This window comes from Dasypus novemcinctus, chromosome 2 (assembly GCF_030445035.2).
Source record: "Dasypus novemcinctus isolate mDasNov1 chromosome 2, mDasNov1.1.hap2, whole genome shotgun sequence".
Taxonomy (NCBI): domain Eukaryota; kingdom Metazoa; phylum Chordata; class Mammalia; order Cingulata; family Dasypodidae; genus Dasypus; species Dasypus novemcinctus.
Window position 1 is genome coordinate 37,119,997 of NC_080674.1, and position 27,645 is coordinate 37,147,641.

General features: G+C 43.4%; 1 protein-coding gene across 4 annotated transcripts in view; it reads right to left on the minus strand.

Annotated features, from left to right (window-relative positions):
- Nucleotides 1-1,446: 1,446 nt before the first annotated feature.
- SLC45A2 (solute carrier family 45 member 2) overlaps nt 1,447-27,645 on the minus strand; it is a 37,668-nt gene continuing 11,469 nt past the window's right edge. For 2 of the 4 annotated variants that reach the window (XM_058307639.2, XM_058307636.2), the window contains 5 exons: nt 20,020-20,345; nt 11,478-11,621; nt 10,656-10,779; nt 4,519-4,727; nt 1,447-2,229 (listed from right to left, as the gene is read on the minus strand). In XM_058307639.2, coding sequence (XP_058163622.1) covers nt 2,005-2,229; nt 4,519-4,727; nt 10,656-10,779; nt 11,478-11,621; nt 20,020-20,345 — 1,028 coding nt within the window. In that variant the 3' untranslated portion in view covers nt 1,447-2,004. The remainder of the gene's footprint in view (nt 2,230-4,518; nt 4,728-10,655; nt 10,780-11,477; nt 11,622-20,019; nt 20,346-27,645) is intronic. The other 2 variants (XM_058307637.2, XM_058307641.2) reach the window with 2 other exon arrangements.

The window sequence follows — 27,645 nt, forward strand, 5'->3', positions numbered from 1 at the left end:
GTCCTGTTCTGGCCTGCCTCCAGCTGCACCCCTCCCCTAACCCTTTTCCCTTCTAGATTCTGCTCAGATACCTGAGATCTCAGAATTTCCCATCCAAATGGCCCTGAGTCTACTCACAAGGCCCTACCTCATGGATCCCTCCTGAGTGTATCCTCCAGAGGCATAGCCACTGAGTCTGAGCACTTAGGCTTAAAGGGTGGCTAAAGGCGGCTGCTTGCCAGGATGATAGAGGGTGGGAGGGTGGAAGAGATTATAAATATAGCTTTCCATGATGTTACCAAGGTGCACACAGACTCTCACAGTGCTGGACCAAGCTAAGAGTGGGATGAGAAGTGGAGGGCTGTGCCCTGTGCCCTTCAAGTGTTAGAAGTGTACCCCTTATACACCTAAAAGCTCTGTGAAAGAACAATCAGAGCATGCTTCCTCTTCTCAGGACCCCTTCCCCAAATCAGCTGATATTGCAGGGGTCTGGTCATGCTATTCAACCCTTTCATTCTACTATGCACATGGTAAACAAATGCAACACCCCATATCCCAGTTCTCAGAGGCATCTCATTTCCTTTTTCCAAATTCCCTTCCAGCACCAAAGGTTTTGGTGACAGAGAAATTCATCTGCGGCAATGACTACAGACTCTAAGATGAGGCAGGAGAAGGAACAACATCCACTATTTAACTTGTAAAAACATGTGGGGAAAGCTCCATTCTGCACTGGTTGGACACAGAGGAGTTGTGTAGGCAAACACCCAGAAAGGACTAGAGCACACATAAGGAAGGGGAACAGGCTGATGAGCCTGCAACAGCAGTGACAATAACTGTCATTCATTGAGTGCAGACCAAGTGCCAGCCAGCAAGTTGAGTGCTGCTCATACACACAGGAAGCAGTGAAGCATAGTGAAGGCAGGAGCCAGAAGGCCTTGGTTCAAATCCCCGCTCTGTCACTTAGGAGTTGTGTAGCTTCAGATGAATTATGTAACCACTCTTGCCGTCATGTCCTCATGCTCAAAATGGAGATCAGTGATAGTTCCCACTTCCAAGGTTGCTATGTCAACACAGGAAAATATTTAGAGCAGTGGCTGACTTGTAGTAAGTACCCAGTGTTATATATTATTGCTCATCACAACTATCCCAAATGTATGGATGAGCAAGTGAAGCTTGGGAAGGTTAAGCAGTTGTTGTTGTTGTTGTTTTAATTGATGGCCGAGCCAAGATTCAGAACCAACCTGGCTCCAAGGCTCACAATCTTTCTACTAATCCAGGCTGGCTCTACAGGCTGGTGAAAAGCTCACCATGTGAGAAACAGTTGAAAGGATCTGACTACAGAGAAACCTGTTTAGCTTGGAGAAGAGAAGTTCATTGGAAAAATGGAAAGGCTGTTTGAAAAATTTTCATATTGATTCCAGAGGATGAAACAAGGGTGAAGGCTAGAGAGAAACATTTCCACATATGTTAATGAAACAAGCTGTTTTAATATGGCAAATTCCCCAACACGAGGAGTTCTAGCAGACTCGTGGGGAGATCATTAAGGAGCTATATTTTGAGTGTCAGTGTATTTGATGAAAAAGATGGCCCCCAGATTGTATGTGGACCCCAGACTTTAAAACAAAATCAAATCATAGAAGAAACCCAAACGTCATATGTGGAATTAGCCTGCCTCTATGGTTTCGTGAAGTCCTAGAATGTCCTGTAGAAAGCACTCCCGGTCTCTCCATACCCTGGCACTGAGATGCCGTGAGAAAAACTTGGCAAGTAGATGGCACCAGCCACATTCACCCTTTGCCACCAGCGAATGGAGGCAGAGCTCAGCCTTCTATAAGACAAATGCTGCCTGAAATATGGGGTCTGTCTTGTGTGGAAGCCTGCCTGAAAGTGAGGAGGGGACAGATAACCATAGCTGAAACACAGCACAGGGCATCCAACAGGCAGACCAGAAAAATGTAGAGCTACAGAAGACTGATTTCCTGGCAAATGCTTCATGGTGTCTGAGGTCAATGTCTCTTTATTGACCTAATCCACATATCTAACAAAGAGAGCCACAAAGCAACAGCCAATCAGTGCTATCATGGAGGCCATGATCACCACGACAGTGACACTCCCAACCATGTTGACCAGAAGGCCCAGGCCTCCTCCCACCAGGATCTGAGCCAGCTGGACCATGCAGGTGAGGGCGGCACAGTCCACGCCCTTTCCCCTGGCGTTGCCATCCGGGTTCCCTTCCAGGGTCTGCTGCTTCTGCAAGGGAAGCACAGGAACAGCATTTGACTGACATGGAACTGTCCTTGAGGGCAGGGGTCAGCACATTTTTCCTGAATAAAGTCAGAGAGTAAATCTTTTTTTGGCTTGGCAGTTCATAAGGCCTCCATTGCAACTACTCAACTCTGAGGTAGCCATGCAAAAGTAGCTACAGGCAATACTTACGTGAGTGGGCATGACTATGTACTAATAAAACTATTTATGGCCACTGAAATTTAAATTTCACGTAATTCTTGCTTGTCACAAAATAGTCTCTTGTTTGGGATTTTTTCCAATCACTTAAAAATGTAAAAACAATTCTTAGCTTATGAGCTATACAGGTGGTGGGGCTGCATTTGGCCCACAGGCCATAGTTTGCCAACCCCAGTTTTGGGGACACCAAGAAGCTCCACACTCCTCCCAAGACTGTTTGCCCACCTGCCACAAAATCTTAAATTCTACCATTAACACATATGGTTTATGTGTATGAAATTATCTCTCACTAAGGGAAAATGCTTACAATGTAGTAGAAATATGCCATTCCTTTCCTGCTCCTGCTTTGTGTTAAAAATGCAATATTTTAAGAAGGATGTTGAAATACATACACCTTGGAAAAGCAACATAAAAAAGCAATTGAACCATTTCAAAGTATGGTTGATATTTGGTTAATATATTTTGTTAATATTTGATAATTGGCCTGAATTTGTTAATAACATTGACAGTTACCAGCTTTGTCTTATGTGCTGGGCCTTGTGTGAGGCTCTTTCCGTGTGTTAGTTCATTTCATACTCACCACCTCCTTAGATGGCATATACTATTATCATTTTCCCCATGGTAATGACAATAATACTAAGTACTATTTTTTTAGTCTTTGCCAGGTGCTAGTAAGCACCTATGCTAAGCGCATCACCTACATGATCTCATTTAATTTTCCAACAACCAGCAACTCTGTAAGGTGGGTATTACAGAACTGATGAGTAAACTGAGGCTCTGGAAGTTTGAATGATGCTTCTGATGCTAAGAGTCACATTTGCTTGATTTGCATTAAAAATACTGGAAAGATAAAAACTAATAAGAGTGATTACCTATAAGGGACAAGGGGAGAGGAGATAGGAAACGCATGGGTGGGGAAGGGTAGGAGCTCCTTACCACGTGAATATATCACCTTGTCTAAAAATGAGTCAAGCATTTTAAATGATATTTAAGTAAATAAATGAGTGACATCTCCAGGGCCACACAGCTGTGAAGTCGGGGAAGCAGGATTTGAATCCAGGTGTCTCTGAGTCCAGAGCTCACGTGTTTTTACCTCTGTACCATGTAACTCTCTTCACAGAGGTCCAGTTCTTCATGGTAACTACCTCTTGAACAGCAAAACCCCTGCCATGCAACGAAATACTAACAGCAAGTTTTGCTGAGGGATGGGCAAAATCATGACCCATGTTTGACAGACTTTGACTCCTTGTGCGCCTCGGCCCGACTGTGTTTGCCAGGTCATATGGTGGGAAGGAAGTCCAGAATTAGTCACATGGACATATATACTCAGAGTTGTTGAGGTTTCACAATGTGATGGATGAAACTGGGAGTTACACTTTAGCTTTCATATCGCTGCTCCAGCTAAGGAAATGTAAGCCTCTTTTCACGGGGGAAAGCCTCATGATTTGATAAGAAGAGGTAGTGATCTTAGAGCAGAAAAACTCAACTTGGTGTTCCTAAAAGGATGGCTTATGGCCTTACGCTGAGCCTGAGACCCAAAGCATAGATGCAGGGGTCCCCCCAGGCAGCACAACGGGGTGAACTCACCAGCACACGGGGCCTCACTAAAACCTGGACTTCCCAGGGAAGTGTTGCCAATGAATTTCCTATCCTCAACCAATAATTCCCAGAAACTCTGCCATGCACTTCTGAGGTGGTTGGGGGTGGGGAGTCTTTACCCCCAGAAATGCTGCAGGTGCACTGGGAAGACCTGTGGATCGGTTGTCAGAAGACCTGGTTTCCCTTTCCTGGTCTCAGTGTGATTGTGGGCAAGTTTCCTAACCAGACCAAGGGGCACAGCAGCACTTGCCCTTCTGCTCACCAGGTGCGCAGAATCTTGGAGTAAGGGGGAGGAGAAGGGTGGGATGGGGTGATGGTCATGCCTTGGCCAGACCATGGTTACCATCAGTTGGGCATTTTAGTGCTGCTGCCTCAAGATCCCTTATTTTCCAACTCTTGTAAGTGCTCTCCTACCGAATCCCATCCAGCCTTCAGGCAAGTCCAGAGGTTACCCCAGGTAGAGGGTCAAAGACGTACTTCCTCCTCCTCACGGTGGTACTTGGCAATGAGGTTAAAGGGCACGGTGTACAGGGTGCTGGACATCACCCCAAACAAGGTGCACAGGGCCAGGGTGGAGTAGATGTTTGGGAAGAGCCCAATAAATCCTGTTCCGAGGCCAAACAGCAGATATCCCACGAAGTAAAGACCCTTTAATCCAACGTAGGGTACCAAGGCTTTCTGCAGATCTGTGGGGAGAAGAAAGGGAGAAATTACAGCTGGCAGTTCCTCACCACATTTAATGATCTCAGTTCAATCCTTTCTTCTGAAGATTCACTTTTTTAGGGAGACTTCTTTTGATACTGAGTCAGGAACAAAATAACTTCCTGATCCGTGCTTGGAAACAGCTGGCTTTTGGAAGAAGTTTTAAATCCTCTGCAGAATGGAAAGCTTGAAATTGCCTTGCTAGGTTGTTTTTCTTTTTCACGGAAGGACCAGGCACTGTTACGCAGCAACTGAATAGCAAAGCGATGCAAGAGAGGTGGTAGAAAATCCTGTCTTGGTCGTCTGACCCCAGGACAACAAGATGTGCAAGAAAAATGTGGGTTATTCTGATTCTGAAGGGTCTGGCTTAATATTACCAAAATAAAAACAGAGGCCTACCTTGGCCCTGCAGCCCACAGTTAGACTGGGAAAAATTAAAACCAACAGACTTTTCAGAATGATCTGAGTCTCTTAGCCCCACCTGAATGTAGTCTGCAGACCAGAGAAGGAGATAAAGAATATGCAGTTCTCTGCACATACTTTCCCTGACTTGCCTACCCCTCCCAGACTGGTAAAAGGCTCCTTCTCAGAGCTTCCACAGCACTCAGCATTTCTCCATCACTGGCTCCCTCTCCCTCTGTCAACAAGTTCTTTAACTCTCAAGAGCTCAGCTTCCTTATCTGAAAAAAGTGGGAATAAAAAAGCTTCCTTTAGGCTTGTTGTCAGGATGGAGTGAGATAAAATGTCCATGAAATGATCCAGCCCAGTGCCTAACCCATAGAAGGCATCCAGTTTATGGTGGCTAGCACTATTTCAATACTTAGAGGCTGTGTTGAAGTTGGATGACTCAATTTGGTGCCTCTCCCAACAGGCAAACTTGACATTGCTCACAAATGTATTGTGGTAGAGCTAACTTTAAAAATTAAAATATGTGCTTTAAAACTTTTTATGATGCTTTCCCTAATGGTAGCGAAAATCCCAGAAAACTTGATGCTCCCTTTTTTTTTTTTTTTTTTTTTTAATTTTTTTATTTTTTATTGACTTTGTAATAATATTACATTAAAAATATATATGTGAGGTCCCATTCAACCCCACCCCCCCACCCCTCCTCTCCCCCCCCCCACCAACACTCGTTCCCATCATCATGACACATCCATTGGATTTGGTAAGTACATCTTTGGGCACCTCTGCACCTCATATACATTGGTTCACATCATGGCCCATACTCTCCTCTATTCCATCATGTAGGCCCTGTGAGGATTTACAATGTCCGGTGATTACCTCTGAAGCACCATCCAGGGCAGCTCCATGTCCCGAAGACGCCTCCACCTCTCATCTCTTCCTGCCTTTCCCCATACCCTTTGTCCATTATGTCCACTTTTCCCAATCCAATGCCACCTCTTCTATGTGGACACTGGATTGGTTGTGTCCATTGCACCTTTATGTCAAGAGGAGGCTCAGATTCCACCTGGATGCTGGATGCAATCCTCCCATTTTCAGTTGTAATCACTCTAGGCTCCATGGTGTGGTGGTTGTCCTTCTTCACCTCCATCTTAGCTGAGTGTGGTAAGTCCAATAAATCAGATTGTAGGTGCTGGAGTCTGTTGAGGCTCAGGATCTGGCTATCACATTGTCAGTCCAGAGATTCAAATCCCCTAAATATATCTTAAACCCCAACATTAACTGCACCTCCAGCACATTAGCATGAAAGTCTTATGAAGGGAGATCCCATCTGAGTCCAGATTCATCACACATAAACACCATTTCCAAAGAGGGGCCATCTGCCCTGGTAGTTAACCCCATCGGCCATGACCATAACTCCCATGGGTCTCTTTAGCCCTCAAAGGAACCAATATCTGGGGGTTGTATCTGCTTTATCTGTCTCTCTGACTCTGCTCAGTTGTGCATGAGGGCAAACCTTCTGCCAGCCTCCAGACTCTTTTTTAGAAACTCGTAGCCTTATAAACTCATTTCTCCTTTCCATTTCCCCCTTACTTTAGGTTTGATGCTCCCTTTTTAATTAGTTGTTTGTAATCCATACATTCCTTACCTTTCTCCTAGCACATTCTCTTGGAACACATGAACCCAGGGGACAAGTGGTGGATACTTGAAATATCTCTGATCAAGAATGAAATGTTCCATATATATCCAAATATTTATTGAACCTATACCACAGAGACAAGAAACTTTATCTGTATCACATTTAAATCAATTATGAAACTAGATGCTGTCTCTGGCCATTCTGATGGAAGACAAAGCCCTGGAAATGACAAGAAGTCAACATTACTTCCACTTTAAATTCATATCATGGTTGGAGGACTCTTGTCAAGCTTGGGAGTGAAAGCATAAAGCTGGGTCAATTTCTGTTTGCTTAGTGAGTGTATTTATGCAGAAGACGTAATCTGAGATGTCCCAGGATCCAAAAGATGCCATCAATATTCACTAAAGCAATGCTCTTATCCAAGTGTGTAGACCAGCCAAGAAGATGGCGAAGAACAAAGAGACATTTGGAAACACAAGTAACTTCAGTCCAAAGGCTGAAAGTCTGGCAAATAATGGCTCATTCATAAATGGAAACCAATAAATTTAAGGACCAAGCTTGTCCTGCCCTCTGGTGGGTCTGCTACCCAGTGCTGGTTATATCATCACACTGTGCTTCTCTTTAGGATTGGAAGGAAATGAATGATTTAAGCACCAGATATGAGTAGTAGTGGTTGATAGGAACAATTGGCTGTACCTCAGCACTCAGTCTAGCTATTCTTATTTATCTAAGTACAAAAGGAGCTCAAAAATAAGTGCTTTATCACCTTACCCTAGCCCCCAACCCAACAGCAAGTTTGCCTTCCCAAGCTCCATCTAGAAAGAAATTCTGGATCTGGATCTGATGTTACATGATGAGTTGAAAATAGAGGGTGTTTACACGGTATGCTGTGGAATTATGTATTCTGCCTGGGTTGGGGTTGGGCTGCAGGGGGAATGAATTGAAAAATATTTCAGAATAGAGGTGCTATTTGAAACCTGTTCTGGCAATTTTCACTTTTCAGAGCTGGAGGCAGGGTAATGGTTTGTTAAAGTAAATGTAAGCTTTAACCCACACCATTTAACTATCATAAATTTTAAAATAATGACTTTTACTGTTTTATGATTATTAGGCTCATGAGTTTCTTATATTTTTGTAGTCAGCACCCCCTTTCCAATTCTGCTATATTTTGAAGAGGTTTTCTGGATCTTCAAGCAAATTTCCTGCTGTGCTATGGCTAGATAAAGGGCTAGAGACCAGAGTAGGGTCAATACCTACATTCACCCTCTACCCCCACAGGAAGTATACCTTAGCAACAGAGCGGGCACCCCTGGAAATGGTCTCTAGGATTCTTCTCCCTCTCTTCTTTCTTCCCACTCCAGGCCAGGACCCCGCTATCGCTGTTTAGGAGCCAAATTTCTACTCCAAATGGGGCATCTTCATACATTTTACAGGCCAGATTTTCACATTTCCAATGTACCCAGAGCTTGGAGATTTTTACATAACAGCGAGCACAAAATGAACCTGGGCCATGCCCTAGGGTTGCAGTAAAGTGGTTTGGATGTATTGGGAACTCAAAGGCAGAAATCTCTTTGTTTGCAGCACCCTTACAGCTGAAACGTGGCTAAGTAGAGGGAGAGCTGAGCACAAACAGCAGCTTTGCAATAGTCTTTATGTGAATAAAATAGATTGAACCACATAATACTGACATTTTTGTACATCAAAAACAGTTGAAAATCAGAAATTGCATATGCTCATCCTAAATTATTGTTTTTAAAGCTATGGTGCAACAATGGTAGGTGACGTGGAATGAGAGTAAGAGTCTGTCTGATACATGATCAAGACATCAGTGGTCAGACCACAGGACACCTGGAGAAGGTGATCAATGGGGGCACCTTTTATGTGCTTGCTCTTACACCCACCAGCAGTGCTGGTCCTATCAACTTCCCCTTTCTCCCTGCAGAGTCACAGTGCTAGGTCTACGTTTCCTAGGCCTCTGGTGGGGTCATGTGGTTTGTACTACCTAATAATGTGAAAAGTGACATGTCACTTCGAAACTGAAGTAGTGAGAAGTCCATCTCGATTTTTCTGTCTCTTTTCTCCCACCATGGTGTCCTCTAAAGCCATGCCTTGAGATGGTAAAGTCCTGTCAACCTGGGTCTTTGAGTGACTAGATGGAGCAGAGCTCTCTACTGACCTGCACTGGACATGAGGCTTATGAAAGAAATAAACCTTTGTTGGGTCAAGACACGGAGATGTGGGTTAATTTGTTACTAACACACCCTAATGCTAGGTCCCCCCAAAAGCTCGCCCTGCACCCTCCCCTGCCAACTCAGTTCACCCTAATCCCTAATGCTAACCCCGACCTTAGAGTTAAGGGTTTAAGGAACTGTCAACCAGCTCCGTGGGATTCATCACCACCTGATCCTTGTGACTGCTCTATGATCTCATGTCCCAGGCCTCAGCATCAGTTTTACTCCCATGACCTGTTCCTAAGCTTGGATGCAGTTCTGACCAATGGGTTCCTCTTATGATTCATGCACCCAAGTCTTGCTTATCTACCTGAGACCAAAGCCTTGAAAGCCAGGCCCATGACCAAGATCTGCTACCTGCTGACATCCCACCTCATGCCACTGCTCTGGGGCTCCTCTTCATGGAGAGCATCCCTGGCAGAACACCCTGTTGGATCCCTGAGGCCCGAGGCTGGAGTCTGCTGATACACCTTTGTTCAGACTGCCAAACTGGCCTTTCTTCCAACACTTACAGCTATGCCCGTCTCCATACACCACTTCCAATTCTATAGACAAGACAAGTTCCAGGTTCTAGCCCTGCACACCTTCCTCATACTGCTTATTTATCTGGGCCATGCCCAACCATATCCTGAAATATAACAAGTGTATCTACTGGCCAGTGGCTCACTAATTCCTGAGCCATCCTGTCTCATTGCTGGACCATTTCTGCTATTAGAGAGTTATTCCTTACAAAAATATCAAAACTGCTTCCTGGCCACAGCCATGTTCAGTCATAATTGTGCTCTCCAGAATAGCCACCCTCTCTTCCACATGCTAGCCCCTCAAATGTTTGAAGAGGGTCCTCAGGTATCCCTACGGTCTCTTCTGTACCAGCATAGACCTTTTGTTTGGTCTTGTAAGTATAATATTAGTGGCTTAGGCTCACTTTGGCTGCTGGTTCAATTTTATCTTTCTATATATTTTCATACATTCCAAAGCATCTTTGCATCTTTTATTTTGTTAAGTAATAGGAGGAAGAGCAGGCATTCATATTTCCATTTGGAAAATGAGAACACTAAAAGGCCAGAAATGTTAAGAGGCTCAAGTTCTCATGGAAAGCTGGTACTTGAGAAGCCAGGGGTTCTGAATCCTGGAACAGGGCTTCTATAATATACCACCCGCCCACCCAGGCTCAGATCATTTTATATGTTGGTTTTGTCACTTCTCATATTAACCATCCTTCCTATTTTCTATCTACAGATCTGACAGGCACATCTATGAAATTCCACCAGTGATATCACTCCAGTACAATTTGGACCTGCTGTTAATGCTTTCTGCGGGGAACCTATCCCTCACCCATTCTACATTTCACCATCTTGTTTACAGGATTTCCTTTTACTTCCCAGAGAACCTTTTTTGGAAACCCACCAATTCCAAGTACGAGGTATTCACTGAGGAAAATAAGACCTAGAATTCTATAAAGAGTGTGGGGGAAAGGACACTTCATGTGGTCCTTTCTAAGAGAACAGTTTTACCTGACCTCCATATATTCGTCAAAAATCTTGTAATTTAAAGAGCTAAAAACAAATTCAGAAATATCAAATCCAAGATCCTGCCAAAGCAGAGACCTGCAGAAAACACCTTTGGATAGGGAGACTTACAAGAATATACTGAGGAAGACATGGAGTTGATGCATAAGCCCCAACATCCAACCTCGACCCCTCTTTCGTAGGTGAGAAACTCCGTGGAGTTGTGTGCACTGTAGGGATTCCCATGGTACACAATCTGAAAGAGAGATTTGGGGCTGTTAAGCTACAAATGCAGTTTGAGGAGGGACCCCTCCTCAAACATTTTGGTTTCTCCAGCTCTGAGGAACAACCTAAACATGCCCGATGAGCCCTCTTGGGTACAAGGCTCATTCTGCCTTGACCAAGTCACCACTTTCATCTTATCAAACCTCTGCTCGTGAATATTTGGGAAGACCAAATGTCTATCACATCATCTTATCAACATTTCCCTGGCTCTTTAGTACCCCTCCTTCTACCTCACTTCTGGCCCCACCTGAGTTAGGGAACTGCCACCCATCTTCTGTAATAGCCAACAGGCTTCTGATTCATCTCAATACAAGCCATTCCTGTTCTTACTTGGAATGTTTACTTCCTCTCTTCTAGCTCTCCAACTCCTACTCACTCTTCAAGGCCCAGATGATACTGCACCTCCTTTATAAAACCAGCCATGACCTGTTATAGTTCACATTGATTTTCCCTTATTTTATATTTGATCAAGTGCTGATTGACTCCATACTTGTCCAGGGGGTAGTAGTTTTGCCTCTAGAACCTGACAGTAAGCTAATTCATTCAAGGTACTCATCCCTACACTCTTGCTGTGCTCATTAAAGAAGCTAGCCCACAAGAAGTCCAATAGGTGCTAATTGAGGGGTTGAGGTGTGAGTCAATGACCACGTGCACAGATGTGCGTGTTACCTGGCCCACGAAATCTGTGAAGAAGAGCATATTGGACAGAAAGGCAGTCCATCCAATGAGGTGACTGATACAAAGGCAGCGGTAGTGGGGAGGCATGCTCACCAGTGCCTTCAGCAGTAACTTCATTGTCATTGCTCTCTGAGTCTGGAATAAAACATGAAACAGAGTCATGACCATCCATGATGACTTTCTGCAGAATTCCAGCTGCTGAAGCCAGGGTACATGCTGTGTTATGTGTCTATGTCAGTTGCCCATTACACAGGTTCACTCTTTGTGGGCATGAAATCTAGGTCTCCATGGAGTAGACTCATAGGAGGTATTTATTGTGGATACTTAGCCATCTCAGACCCAAGTTGGGGCTTTGGTGACATAAGGAAAAAGGTACTGTGAATGGTGCTTGCTTTGGACTAAGATGCAAATAGTGTGTGGCCTCTTATATTTGAATGACAGTCTACTGACAAGGACATGAGCCTCAGTGCGGTCACCCCTCCGGCTGAAGTGTGGTTTGCTGGCCTGGCAGGGGAGCGGCCGCGGTAGGCCTAATTCCGCTGCCCCCATAATAGGGTGGTTGGTCGGGCCCACCGCCACCCCTGAAGGAAGCTCGGCATGGGCGCAGAGTGCCCTCGGGTCTCCCCTTCTCGGCAGCCATGCTTCCGCGGCCACCCCTCCTCCCAGATGGCGCCACCCGATGCCTTGTGGGGCGGCACCCTTCTTCTTCTTTCTCCCTGCGCAGGCGCAGGGCAGAAAATTCCAGTCTGCCCTTTTCCCCTCCCCCGACAGCAGCAACAGCCAGGTGTGGGCGGAAAAATCCAGCCCGCCCTTTTCCCCTCCCCCGACAGCAGCAACAGCCAGGTGTGGGCGGAAAAATCCAGCCCGCCCTTTTCCCTTCCCCCGACAGCAGCAACAGCCAGGTGTGGGGGGGAAACTCAAGTCTGCCCTCCACCCCAGCAACAGCAGCCACCAATCCCTAAACCCTGCCCCCTTCCCCCAGCAACAGCGACAGCCAATCCCTAACCACCACCCCTCCCCCGTCCAGTACCGCCCACTGACCTTTTGCCGGCAACCAATCAGAACAGGGCGTGGCTTCGACCAATCAGCCTTCCCCAGCCCCTATAAAACTGTTGCCTCTCCCTCAATAAAGTTGGACTTGCGTGTTTACCTTGTCTCCGCGGTAGTTCTTCTGCCGTGGGCCCTCCAGTCCTGAGAGCCCCCGACAAGGGCCTGGCCTCCCTTGTCCCCAGTTCGTCGCCTGCTTCTCCGGGCGACCCCTTCGTCGCCGGCTTCGCCGGGCGACCCCGTCAGCCGAACCGCGCAACCCCTTGTGAGACCAATCCCTCGTCTGCTGCCGGACCGACCCCTCGTCCCAGGTGGGACCGACCCCTCGTCCCAAGCGGGACCGACCCCTCGTCCAGAGCTGGACCGACCCCTCGTCCGCAGCCAGACCCCACCTCTACCGACCGAGCAAGCTGCCGCACCTCAGATCTAAAACAGCCCTTAGATCAGTAAAATATGTAAATTTCTGAACTCCGGGATTGTGGTAGGCTCATGGCCCCTGTAATCTCCATCCTCTGATGTTACTTTCATGATTACAACACATGGATTTTGCAGATGTGATCTAGGTTACTAAACAGTTGACAGTGAGTTAATCAAAGGTGAGGTAGCTCAAATAAGCCTGGCCTAATCACATGAACCCTTTACAAGCAGAGAGTTTTCTTCAGCTGGTAACAAAAGGGGAAGTCAGAGATTTAAAGCGCAAGAAGGAATTAACGTGCCATTGCTATCTTTAAAGATTGGAGGAGGCCTCATGGAAAGGACCTGAGAGTGATCTCTAGGAGCTGAGAGTGACTCAGTCAGTAAGGAAGCAGGGACCTTAGTCCCATAACTGTGAGGAATTGGATTCCGACAACATCAATGAGCTTAGAAGTGGACTCTTCCCAGAACTTCTAGATGGGATTGCAGCTCTACTGACACCTTGATTTCAGCCTTCTGAGACTCTAAGCAGAAAACTCATTTGAGCCCACCCAGACTTTTGGCCTGAGATTTAATAAATGGGCATTATTTCAAGCTGCTGAATTTGTTAGCATTTGTTATGCCACAATAGATAATACAGAGAGCCGGTCAACTCCCTGTTCTCAGCCAGGTGCCTGCTCCCATGTCATTCCGCTGGATCCTATCATCAGTTGACACACATAAATGAGCCCTATGAGTCCAAAGTGAGAACCATGTAAAACTTCGAAAATAAGTAAGAAATGAATACATAAGTCTCAAATTTTCTAATTGGCATGAATTATGTTAAAAACAGAGGTTATAATTTTTCATTTACAGGAACTTTGAAGGAATGAGAAACTGAACCACTGACACAATTGCTTTGAAACACAAAGAATGAAACAGCTTTTAACATATTGTCATATAAGAGAAGAAAGGAGCCCCAGAAATATTGAGTAGTCATATGCCCTGAAGATCCTGAGAATATAAACATTAACTATCTTACGAAGATGGGTCTTTCTTGTTAGATTTTTATTTATTCTAAATCTTGACAAAATGAAATTGAATTCTGGTTGGTTTATTTATAAAAAGGTTTCTGGAGATTTTCTATTTTAATTGTAACAATTTATTTTTTACAACTCTTAATCTTATATGACATGTTTTACTTCTTTGTTGTGGAGAACCATACTTGTTGTAAGTTAAATATATTATTTGTACAGTTGATTGTTTAATTCATCATTCTTGTAGTATTTAGCCTATTGACCTTGTCTGTACCAATTTTCTTCTACTTCACTGGTTTAAAAAGTATAAACATACCCTGGGATTTAGGAAAAGTATCTGTTTTCTGCTTGTAATATATGGTTTAAAATAAGTGATGATTATAACAGAAATGTAATGCAGAATGACTATTTTTTCCTCAACCACAGGAAAAAGTAACTAAAGGAATAGACCAAGGAACAAGAGCCTGGTGTTCATGCCTCAAACTTAATGATTTAGCTTCATTTTTCCTCTTTTCTCTCAAAAAGCACAATTTAAAAAATGAATCTTGCCAACAGGCACTCAGCCTCATTGCAAATATTGTTTCTCCCTTACACACAACTCTCAGTCTGCTTTCATTGTTAACCTAATTTTCCTTTCCTCTAAAAATAAAAATGAGCTTTTAAATTGTGCCTAATATTTCTGTAGAAGTGAGGAAGGTAAATAATCAAAGCCCCTTTGGTATTTGAACTCAGAATGAAGGTACAGCTGGCATCAAATCCCTGACTCATCCTTTCCTTTGGTAAAGTCCTTTCAATAGCTCTGAGCCCTTTGAATTGCATTTCTCTATGTATTGTGCTCCAATGTCAGCTGGAGACTGGGTGGTGAAGGGAAGGATTTATCAGTTAAGAAAGTATAGAGCCATCAGGAAGAGAGAGAATGACTCAAAAGTACACTCAAAGGGAACAGATGTAGCTAAGTGGTTAAGCACCTGCTTCCCATGCATAAGGTCCCAGTTTCAGTCTCTGGTATCTCCTAAAAAAAAAGGGTACACTCAAAAGGACACTACTTAAATGATGAAGAGGCAACTTATGGCATAAAGCAACTGAAGGTGGATTTTATGGGATACAAATTGAATTCTGAAATAATTCAGCTCTCCTGCCTTTAAAAACAAAGTCGTGGTCCTCAAATTGCATGGCCAACCTCATTTTGATGGTCAATGCCCTGGACCTGGCATGATGCAGACCCCCATAGCTGAGCTATGTGCCTCCTAACATGTGTATTTGGAATAGTAGTGGCCCTGCTTGGCTCTGGGCCTAAGATACATTATTCTGTTTGCTTTGCTTTGTTTTTTAACCAATAATTAATCCATCTTGAGACTACTGTGTTATGTATGTGGCACACACTGAATACTTAATTGTACTATACATATGATTACTAATGTGGAGGGATTTATGCCTTTCAAAGGGCTTCCACCTAGTTGATTTCATTTGATCCTCACAGTAGCCTATGAGTTGGATGAGGCAGGTCCTGAGCCTTATGATGATCTGGTGGCCAATGCTTGGGAGACGCTGAGTCCAAAAGGCAGTGATAATCCATCAGGGTAATATCTACTTATTTTTAGTAAAACCCTGCCTTATTTTGCTCTTTAAGCCATGACATCATGTTTTCCTTATTCTCAATGTAATACGTGTTCATGATAGAAAATTTCAATACAGTGAAGAGTTTAAAAAAGAAAATTAAAACCACCTGTTAGGTCATCACCTTATGAAACAAATTCCAAGTAAAATTTTGGTATATTTCCTCTCCATTTTTCCCTAGATATGTATAAACTTTTCCCAAAATGGAGATAATTTTCTGTGTGTCTGTGTTTTGCCTAATATATGTTTTAAATAAATATTCAAAAACACACATTTCTTTTAATGATTACATGGTTCTATGTATGTATAGTTTGTGTGGTCTTGCAGAATTGCATACTAGTCTAACTAGTAGTCATAAAACCAGAGTTCTGATTTGAGTGTGGGTGTTCTCTCAGAGGCATCCTGGTATAAGGAAAGGTGGGTTAAGCAAGTCTCAGGAGAACTATTCTCATACTTTCATATTATGGAAAACAATATTCTCATACTAGAGAAGAAGCTAGTGGTGGAATTAGATGAATAGAAGATTATCTTCTTCCATTTATTCTCTCATCAGGATGGCAAGTTGTAAGTCAGGTTGGTACACTACAGAAACCCCACTCCAAGGCTACCGTGTTCATATAATGAGGCCTCCCTTAGCCAGATCCTACTTAGTAAGAATTTTGTAAATTCAAACACCAGCAATATTGACATTTACGTTTGCATTAATTTCGGAAAAATCCTAAGCAAATTAATAGAACAAACAATACTTGAGGGAACACTTTACTTTGAGAAAAACTATTTATAGACTTTTAAAACTAGCTGCTAAGATTTATTGCTTTTGTTCATACACATAATTTAATAAATGTAAATAAGATTTTCAACTGACTGTAAGTACCCAAAGTATTTACTTGAAATATTATTGAAAGGAAGTACAGTTTTCAAACTTTATAAACCACTTAGCTAAATACAATATGGCATCCTAGATTGGATCCTGGGACAGAAAAAGGGCATTCGTGGAAAAATGAATGAAATGAAAGTAAGTCTGCTATTTAGTCAATAGTATCATCATACCAATGTTAATTTCATAGTTTGAGCAAATGTACCACACATATGTGAGATGTTATTAGGGGAATCTAGTGAAACAGGGCCTCTACTTTCTTTGCAATGCTTTTATAGACTTAAATTATTCAAAAATTAAAAGTTTACTGAAATCATGGGAAGAGGATTTGGCCCAAACCATAGGGCATCCGCCTACCACAGGGGAGGTCTAAGGTTTAAACCCAGGGCCTCCTGACCCATTTGATGAGCTGGTCCATGCGCAGTGCTAATGCTCGCAAGGAGTGCCATGCCACTCAGGGGTGTCCCTGCGTAGGGCAGCCCCATGCACAAGGAGTGCACCCCATAAGGAGAGCTGCCCAGCGTGAAAAAAAGTGCAGCCTGCCAGGAATGGTGCCACACACACGGAGAGCTGATGCAGCAAGATGATGCAACAAAAAAAAACAAGACACAGATTCCGGGTGCCACTGACAAGAATGCCAGTGGACACAGAAGAACACAGAGTGAATGGACAGAGAGCAGACATCTGTGTGTGTGTGTGGGGGGGGGGGGGGGGGGAGAAAAGGGGGAGAAGGGGAAAGAAATAAATAAAAATAAAATAAAAGTTTACTAAAAACAAAAAACAACACATTGTCACACTTTGCTAGACTCCAGCTCTGTTTTGTTCACTACAGTCTCCCAGTGCTCAACACTGTGTTTGGTGGGGAGCAGATTCTCAATTAGTAGTTGTTGCATGAATAAAGGAGCATACCATGCACAATGTGGCTCATTTTGATGAGTTTTACTGTTCACCTAATCAAGCTCCAGCAGGACCCACACTTCATCAAGACACCATCATTTTTACTACATTCATTCAACAACTAAAGAAACAAACATTTGTTGTCTGCTTCCCATATGCCAGGTATCAAAGTAAATGTTAGGAATGGGAAAACTGACCAGTGGCCACACCTGCCCACAGGGAGTTTCCTCACCATCTGGTGCGGAAAAGACAAACAAGTTAGCAAACAGGCACAGAATGTGAATTAGCTCCTAAGGAGGACTGAATATCATAATCCATGGGACAAAAGGACAGTCTCTGGATTGGGGGGATTGGGAAATCATTACAGAGTCTTCACAAATGAGTCAGGATTCCTCAAGAGGACAAGAAAGGGGAGGGCATGAAGATAATAAAATTGCATTCATTTGAAAATACCTAGTAATTTACTTTCCCCCTTCTTTCTCATTATTTAAAATACATTCCTCAAATCCTGTCTGCCACAATGCCTTAAACTTGCATAGATGTTAATTCTGAGTTTGTGATGCTTTGTAAAAGTAAGCTATTTATCTGCTGTTTGTAAATCACTAGGCAAGATGTTTTCACCTCCAAATCATATTTAATTCCTAGAACTTTTCTCTAAGGGAGAAATCATTATTGTCCATTTAGACTTTAAAAAAAAACAAACCCTAAGATCAACTAAGTTAATTTGCAGAGCTACTAGGTAGAGGAGCTAGTGAGTTGTGAGGGACTAACAAGTGGTCCCTATACCTGTTTCTCTTTCTCATGAATAACAGAAGCTTATTTGGGTGTATGGCTTCTAACTAACAACTGTACTCTCCATCTTCCTTGCAGCTTGGTGCGGCCACGTGACTGTGTTCTGGTAAAGGGTAGGAAAGCAGAGTTTGAAGTGTGTCCTTCTCTTTCTTCCTTTTGGCAGAAATATGAACTCAACAGTAATAACTGAGAAGCTATCTTGGAGTTAAAGATGGAAGCTCCATGTTCAAAATGCAGAGCAACAAAACAGAAGGGGCTGTTGGCCCCTTGTGGAATCCCTAAGTCAGCCCTGACCTATCCATGTGGACCTTTATAGTAGAGAGAAATAAACTTTTATCTTGTATAAGCCATTGTAATTTTGGGTCTCCTAAACCCTAACCCATTCAAGAGTTGAGAGTGAGACCCTGACTTGATTGTTCCAAAGCCCTTTCCCTATTCACCAAGTTGGTAGTCCCTGACAACTTTTATCACTACTATACTCACTGAGCATCCCATCCCCTGTGTTTATGGGTTTGCTGAATGAGTACTGATTATAATATGCTTATATACTGACATAAACTTTAAAAAGCACCTTTACATGTTTTATCATAGTTGAGATCCCAATAGTCCTAGAAAATAGTCAGGCAAGCCAGCAGATATGAGATGCAGAGAACCTGTCTGAGAGTACTGATGCTTTACAGATTGTGTCTGCTCCCTGTCTGTGCTTCGAGCACTCAGCCTTCCGCCAGACTCAAAATAGCAGCACCTAGACCTAACACCTTACTATGTGCTGGAAACCACTCCAAGTACCTTACATGGATTATCTTATGCAACCTGCTCAAAAACCCTGAAGGTACATAAAATCGCTTTCTCATTTTACAGAAGAAGAAACTGAGTCACAAAGAATTTAAGCTGCTTGTTTGAGGCCATACAGCCTAAAGGTACAGGCAGCATTTGAATACCCATGCTCTTAACCTTTAGGTTACCCTTCAGCAGTTCCTGACCATGATTTATTGAATGACTAACATAAGTCAGCCAGCTAGAGGAAACAAGATTTGAACCCGGGTCTTCTGACAACCCTTTGCCAATAAGGGGATTCTTTGTACTATATACCTAAGGGGCTGGCATTCAAACTCAGCCTGAAGGAGGATACAGTTGCACAAGTGCTGTCCAATAGAACTTTCTACAATGACAGATGTTCTGTATCTGCACTGTCCTGTACAGTAGCCACTAGCTCCCCCTTGTGGCTCTTGAGCACTGGAAATGTGGAAGTCCAAATAAGGAACTAAAGTTTTAATTTTACTTAATTTTAATTTAAATAGTCACATGGTGTTTGTGGCTACTGTATTGTCAGCATAGTTCTAGATTTTTCTCTTTGATCATTTCATCTTAACCCAGTCCCATTTCTCTTGTTTTTAGTAGAGTCTTCTTTATAATTTTAACCTAATGAATTTATTGTGCAGTTCACTGGAAATGGCCTAAGAGGAACACCCAATCAACTCACAAAACACAAATTTAACATGCCTGACCCAGCCACCAAACAGGAGATGCTGCCATTTGGAGAAACAGATTTATAATCCTAATTTAAGAGATAAAGGTATTTCTTCTGGTCTGAGGAGGGTTCTGGGCTTCTCTTATGGTCTAACTTTTCGTAACTGCCTTTATCTTTCCTGGTTTGGAAGTCTGAAAGGAGTGAGACACAAGAGGGCTCATTTTTTCCTGAAGTGATAAGTTTTAATGCCAAAGGATAAATAGTGGAGATTATTCAATTAGACTTCACAAGACTCTTCGCATCAGACAAACAAAGGCAAAGGATAATTTTTTTAAAATAAAAGAAAATGAGCAAGAGCAGAATATTTTTTCCAAGTAATAGGAAAAGAATTTGCCTCCTTACCTGTTCAGGAAGGTTTTTGTGTTTTTCTCCCAGCATTACCAACTCTGGGGTTACACAACCGTTTTTAACTTTCTCAATAGAGCCATACTTGGACATTCTGTCTGATGACAATGGAGGGGCCTGGAGGCCTTGCTGGGGGGAAGTGTTCTTTGCACCATCTCTGAGTGGGGCTTCAGGGATACTGCACAGGTGAACCATAAAGCACAAAGTGAGCACCAAGGCAGAGAAGAAGAACATGACCTGAAATTCTGTGCCCAGCACTCTTCCCAGTTCCAGATGGGTCCAGTCTATGGCACCCAAAAGGTAGCCCAAGGCACCTCCAAAACCTGGAAAGCAAGACAGCGCTGTATTAGTGTATTTAGCCATCCATTTCTTCCTCTCCCATTGTGTAGGGCCCTTCACTTCAGGGACAAAGCTCTCCAAGGATAGCAGAGGTGATCTAGTTGTGATTGGACTTATAAAGCTGTGAGAGGCTGAGAGACCTGGAGCCAGGCAGGGTGTGGAGTCCTAGCTCTAGCATTTACCTGCTATGATTCAGGCTTCCTCTTGTGTAAAGTGGGAGTGATAATAAACGAGTAGCCTTCCAGTCAGCTCATGACTTGCTTGGGTGGTGAATAGTGCCAGACACATAGTGAGTGCATAGTACATATTGCCATCATTGGAGATGCTGTGGCTTTTCTGAATTGCATTTGAACTAAAATTCCTGACCTAAAAGAGTCCCAAAGAAAACCAATTTCTGACAGCAATAAAGTAAAATCCTATGGATTGTTGTTCAACTGTTAGTGAGTTTTCTACATTGACACAAGCTTGAAAAGATCAAAGATCCTTGGAATCTGTCTTCTTTCCTCTATTAGAAGCCCAAGGTACTTGGTCTCAGTTGATAGCCATGGAAAAAATAAGAACAAAGGTTTAAATATAAAGTTTAAACAGACACAAATAACTATCTGGACAAATCAGGTTTTTGTTTTTACTTGTGTGAGTGAAGTTTCCATTTTATTTTCCAGAGAAGCACAATATCGGCACAAACCAGGCAACCAAAGAAGAAAACAGACCTTAAGGAATTCCCTATCTTCTAACTTCAAACACCAAAACGTACCTAAATTCTGATCCCCAGAACACAAATCTGAATAAAGTACCTTGACCCTAACTTATCCAGAATGGTGGAAGAACAGACAGTTCTGGTCACTTCACATTGTAGTTAGTTGCAATTTATTATAGACTATTTACAGATTACCAACAGTAAAATTATCAAATTCCATAAATAAAGTGTTGGAGAAAAATGGCGTTCACTGGGACACGGAGACTGATATGACTACAGGCCGAAAATTTATTAAGAAGCTCTCCCAATGGAGGGGGTCTGAAGAACAGACTTCAGCCCACTCCTGGAAGGGGGGACTTGAATTTTACAGAACTTTCCTAGGCAGGGAAATGATAGTGGGAAGGGGGTCAAGGGTCTGAGTGAGGTGCAGGGACCAATAGGAAGCCCTAGAGATAAAAATTTTCCCTGATAATGACTAAAGAATAGTGGGTTAGAGAGGTATGCTTTCTTGGAATGCTGCAGGAGCAGATGTTTCTTTGATCTGTAGGGATTAAAGGTTTTCTTTATCTCCCTCTGCTATGCAGGTAGGGAAGGTCTCCATGTCCCTCTATTCCCCTCTCTATGTCATTTCTTTGTTTAATCTGTGGGGAAGGGCCATGCCCTCAGACATGGGGGTGGGGGTTTGCCTTTTCCCAATGCATATCAGGGGAAACTGAGCTACAGCTTGTTAATTTTGCAAACCTCTAACATAAAGCATGATCACCATGCCCTAAATGCCAAAACATCTTAAGGTAGAATTATAAAAAATTGTTCCCAGTGGAGTGCAATGAAGTAAGACAAATATTCTCTGGCAACAAGGTATTTATTGTTATGGGTGATGGGCATATACATAAACATAAATGGCAGATATAATGACATGTCTGGGATGGTAGGTACTGGGGATCTGGAAGGAAGGGCAGAGCCCTAAGGTGGCTTAGAAGATAGTTCTGGAACATGTGGTGCCTCTGGGTCATCATCAGACAATGACCCTCTTTCATTCAATCCTGGAGATGCCATGGATATCAGAGGTCATGTGCTTAGGCAAGCATTGGACCAGCAAAAAACAAACAAACAAACTAAATTCCCAGCACTACCGTGAGGGCCTATCTAAATCAGAGCCATTGCCTTCTAGGGCTGGATAATTCTTTGTTTGGAGACAGGTTGCCCTGTGCATTTAAAGCATTTAGCAGCATTTCCAGCCTCTGTCTACTAGAAGCCAGTAGGACAACCACTAGGACCAATTGTGATAACCAAAAATGCCCCCAGACTTTGAAACATGCATCCCCCAATAGAGAAACACTGACCTAATTTAACCCAATGGCAAGTTACATATTCATTTTTTAAAATTATCATTTGTAACCATATCAATGGCTATTTGCCATATTGCCTTTCCATTCTAATATCAGGCCTGTTTTCTTCAAACTTACTATTCCACTGAACATCCCTGAGTGGCTCACTAGGGACATGTAAAACAGAAGTCCCCTGCCCATCAAAAGAATTGGTATGTGAAATGAATCCTATATGGCACAATGAAATGGTGGTTTGCTGGATTTACATTAGATATTGATGTGAACAACCCCTACAATTGGAGGGTTTCCTAGCTCATTTGTGTGTCTACTGGTTTGGTTTGGTTTAGTTCAATCAATATTTATTGAGCACTAAATATATGTAAAACATGCCACTTGCTCCTGGTATATAACATAAATAAGAAACATCATCCTACCCATCTCCTCATAAGAGGGTTCCAAGTGGGAAAGGCAGATAAGTAAGGAGATAATTTCCAAAAAATATAATACATGATAAGCTACAACTGTGAGCTGGGTGCTTGCAGAGTATAAGGAGCTCTGAACAGTGAATTACTGATTTTTAGTCAATAGTATCAAGATGATGCTGATTATTAATAATTAATATAGGATTTATTCTAATTAGCAATAACCTTCCTAGGAGTTCAATATACCATCAAAAATGATTTTGGAAGTAGAAGGATGTTTTGCCTCTCATCAAATTGAATTAGATAAGAAAGTTAAGGGCTACAGTGTTTCCATAATAGGAGACAGCATGGGAAAAAGAAGGGATTTGGAACCAGATCTGATTCTGAATCCCACTTTTGTGCTTTTAGTCATGTGATCTCGGGCAATTCTCCCCTGGGAAATGGGCTTATTGAGGGGCAATAAGATAATACATACAAAGCACCAGCAGAATCAGGGCCAAAACCAAAGTAATCTTCAGACTTCCTACAGAAATCCTAATCCAGAAGCCTCTCCAGAAGCAGGAGAAGACGACTACCACACTGGCATCTGCCTAGAACTGACTGAAAGGCTTAATCATTCTACGCCCAGTGATCAGACGTGGTGACTCATCCGTGGACTGAGACACAGACTTACCACTGACCCTAGTGTCATGTGTGGCAAGTGTTGTGAAAGAGAAATGTATCTCAAACTTGGAGAAAATAAATAATGTAACTGTCTGATTTTTAAAGCATCATGCTAGAGCAGTGCTTCTTAAACGTGAATGGGCACAGGAATCACCTAGGCATTTTGTTAAAATGTCGCTTCTCATGCAGCTCCTGCGCATGAAGGTCTTGAGCTGGCCCTGAGAGTCTTCATTCCTTTTGTGCTGCTAGTCCAAATACGACTCTTAGAGGTGACGGAACAATGTCCAACCAGCCTGCTTCACTGTCATCTCACTTCCTGAAGAAAGGAGCTTTATTGTCAAAGGATGTTTGACTAACAATCCACAGCTGATAAAGCATGATGATTTGCAGTCCTGAAAAATCAATGTCAATTTGCAAAAATTAATAGGGTTCAATGATTTGTGTTATGATTTTGTAGCCTCAAAGAGACGTTACCCCAAGCCACTTTGAGGATTTCCAGTACTCTCTTCTTTTGAAAGGGGACAAAAAAACAGGGAAAACTGTTTTGTTTGTCCCTAAGCTAATGTGGGATGTAGCTGTAAGTTACAACAGGATGTGGCAAGAAGGCACCCTGAGCCATTACTTGGAGAAATTATTCTAATAAATGGCATATTAAAACAATGGCCTTTCCAGCTCTCTATTGTCATCTGCCATCGTGCTCCCCCAAGCTCATTCCGCTTTCCCACTCTGGTCTTTGGCTCTCCTTCAGTCGTCCAGATGACTTTTATTTCAGAGCCTTTCTTACTATTCCTTTTGCCTGGAGAGGTTTCCACCGTCACCTCCCTGCTCACTCCTTTACCTTATTTTATTCAAGACTCTGCTCTGTTACTGCTTTCTGACCACCCTATGCAAAACTAGCCCTTCCTTTCTTCCCCCAGCCCTGGTGTATCCTCTTGGCCAATTTTAATTTTCTTTTTTTTTGTCTTCCCTTCCCCCCATCCCAGTTGTCTGTTTTCTGTGTCCATTTGCTGCATGTTCTTCTTTGTCCGCTTCTGTTGTTGTCAGTGGCACAGGAATCTGTTTCTTTTTGTTGCATCATCTTGTTGTGTCAGCTCTCCGTGTGTGTGGTGCCATTCCTGGGCAGGCTGAACTTTCTTTCGTGCTGGGCGGCTCTCCTTATGGGGCGCACTCCTTGCACGTGGGGCTCCTCTGCACGGGGGACACCCCTGCGTGGCAAGGCACTCCTTGCGCACATCAGCACTGCGCATGGGCCAGCTGCACATGGGTCAAGGAGGCCCAGGGTTTGAACCGCGGACCTCCTATGTGGTAGACGGATGCCCTAACCACTGGGCCAAGTCCTCTTCCCTTTAATTTTCTTTAAAGCACTTCCAACTACTTGTGATTAAAAAAAGAGAGAGAAGGAAAACACAATGGAAAAAAACACTTAGACTCAATTATTCACACCTTCAGATATAATGAGGATCAGTGGAAGGGTGTAGGAATTCATGGAGGTGTTTCCATTTTGCTTCCTCTGCTTAAACTAAGGATTTTGTCCTCAAAGATAGTCATCTAAGCAAAGCCTGATAATCTTAGCTGCAACAAAGGTTTTTATCCTTCTACTGCCTTCCCAGCTCTAATCCAGACTGCATTTATCTATACTGCCAAGATCAGTCACATTGGGGCTCCTGGAATCAATCACCAAGCTATTGGACAAGCCAGAAGCTGGAGCATCCAAAGGACATCTGCTGCCACATTAGATAACAAGCTTAAACAAAGAAGGGCTGACAGGAGATCCAGCTGGCTCCTTCTTCATAGATCCTGCTCATGTTACTTGCAAACAAACTCAGACCAGAGCCAGCCTGATGCGAATGAATGGCTTTGGCAAACAGACGTCATACTTTATAACTAATGATACAACTTGAACAATGGGTCATCCTGGAAGAAGTCCAAGCAGGTATAAATAGGCATTTAATTTAATTTTTTTTTTTTAGTCCCCAAGTATAATAAATAAGATGGAAGAATTGGGGGATTTTCAGGACCAAGGACTCTAAAGAGAATTTATCTCCTATGTCAGACCTACTTTAAATGCTGCAGTTGCCTCTCTGTGCCAGGTTTGTGGCTTAACAATCTCAACAAGAGATCTAACTATGCTGCTGGTTACTTTAACTCAGAACGGGGACAGACTAAAGATTTCCCAAATTTCCTTGAGGTTCATGAAAGGGTAGATCAGGTTCTTTTCTATGTGTTGAGAAAATAGCAAAAAAATGTGTCAGATTAGATGCATAGTTCCAGCCTACTCTCAACACATATACCCTCAATCCGGGAGAGGTAACCTAAGAACCAGCGACTGGGTGTGCGTTTGTGACTTTGACCCCATTTGCTTATCAACAGAAATTCAAGGAGCACCTACCATCACCAGAAACCCAACTGGGCACTGGGGATACAGTAAGGAGCAAGAAAGAGGTGGCCCCTGCCTGCTTGGAGGCTGGGAGGACAAGGAAAATCAATCAGAACGGCACATGTACTCTGGCAAAAGAAGGAAGACACAATCAGACCTGATATTTCTTTTGGTTGATACAGCAACTTTTCTCTGAAAACACTGTGAGATAGTGTTTAAAATACTCACCACTGTTTCTATCCATCTACTACAACCCTTGGTGTTTCCTTGTCCCGCTGGACACTTCTTTCACAGTGAAGCTGGGCGGGCCTCATTGCTTTTGAGAAAGCAGGTAGCAGAGTTTCAAAGGCTCATAGTCTCCCAAGTCACAGGACAGGGGAATCAGTGAAAAATTTTTTTAAGAATAAGGTGTCCTGGCCTAGGCATAGCGCTCATGCTGGGTGCCCAGATACAGTGATGCTCCTGCATCTCTGCTCCTGCTCCTCACTTTTTGGGTCTAGCTGGGGTTGGAGCATGGGAGGTGGAGAGCAAACCCACCCCCTCTCCCAGCTGGCTGGTGGGATCCAAGAGCAGAGCGAATGGATACAGACAGCAAAAGCAACAGGAACGGGGAGGGGAGGAAAAAATACAATAAAGCTGTAATCTCATCTTTTTTAAAAAAGTCATGAACCGAGAACCAGACAGCCCTGTGTGCCCCTGCAAATCCTCTCTTCCTCCATCCCCTCAGCCAATGGAAACAGGAGCCTGTAGGTTAATCTTCCTCCCTGCATCCCCGGGGAGAGCTCTGAGATGCATTTCATAAGGCTCCAGGTGAGCAGCTACTTAAAGCAAAAGCCAACTCTGCAAGGCTTCTTATATTGGCTTTCCCTCCTTCCCCGTTCCACTCCCATTCCTTTACTCTTGCTCTCTAGAATCCTTCCGAAATAAACTATGCAAACTTCCTGTGGGGCTGTTTATAGGGGAAAGCAGACTAAGACGTGTACCAAGTGTTGGGTACACTGGCTCGTTAGCTAGTTTGCACCTAGTGGGCCATTAACTAGCTATGTGACTTGGGCTAATCATGATACCTTCCAGGAACACAGCATCCTCGAAGGTAAAGTGATGATGCTAAAAGAGAATATTCATCCCACAAATATATTTATGGTGAGCCCTCCATATGCCAGGGACTATTCTAAGCACTGGTGTTGGAGTGCAAAACAGAAAGACAAGGCTCCTGCTCTCAAGGAGCTTATCTGTCAGTGGGCGAGGCCACCAATAAGTAATAAACAAATGAATAAAGAATATGATGTCGGGTAGTGATGATTGCTATGAAGAAAAAGAAAGCAGGGTAGGGGGCTAGGGAAGAATAGCGGAAGTATGGCTGAGGAGGCGCCCTAGAGATTGTGACAAAGCAAGGAAGCGAACCAAGCCGAGTGGCATCTGGGGCAAGAGCTTTCCAGCAGCGGAAGGAGCAAGGGAAAAATCCCCTGAGGCTTCTTCTTCTCTAACATGCCCTGATTCTTGGAGAGTTGCACTGGCCTTATTTGAATGGAAAGGAGGCAGAGGGCCGTTTTGCCCTCAGCTACCCATGATGCCAGAAAAGCTGAAATGCCGTATCCTTGGTTGGCTTCTGCCCTGGCCACCTCCTTTCAGAGCTGCCAGAATGAGGAGATATGAATTTTCACCAGGGGAGCCCAGGGGAGGAAACAGAATCACTCATGCAGCAACCATTCAGGAATGAGAAAAGGTTAAAATAGCCTCACGCACGCAAAGCGTCTCCATTTCCCTTGTGTAAATGTTCTGTCAAAGGGGTCCAAG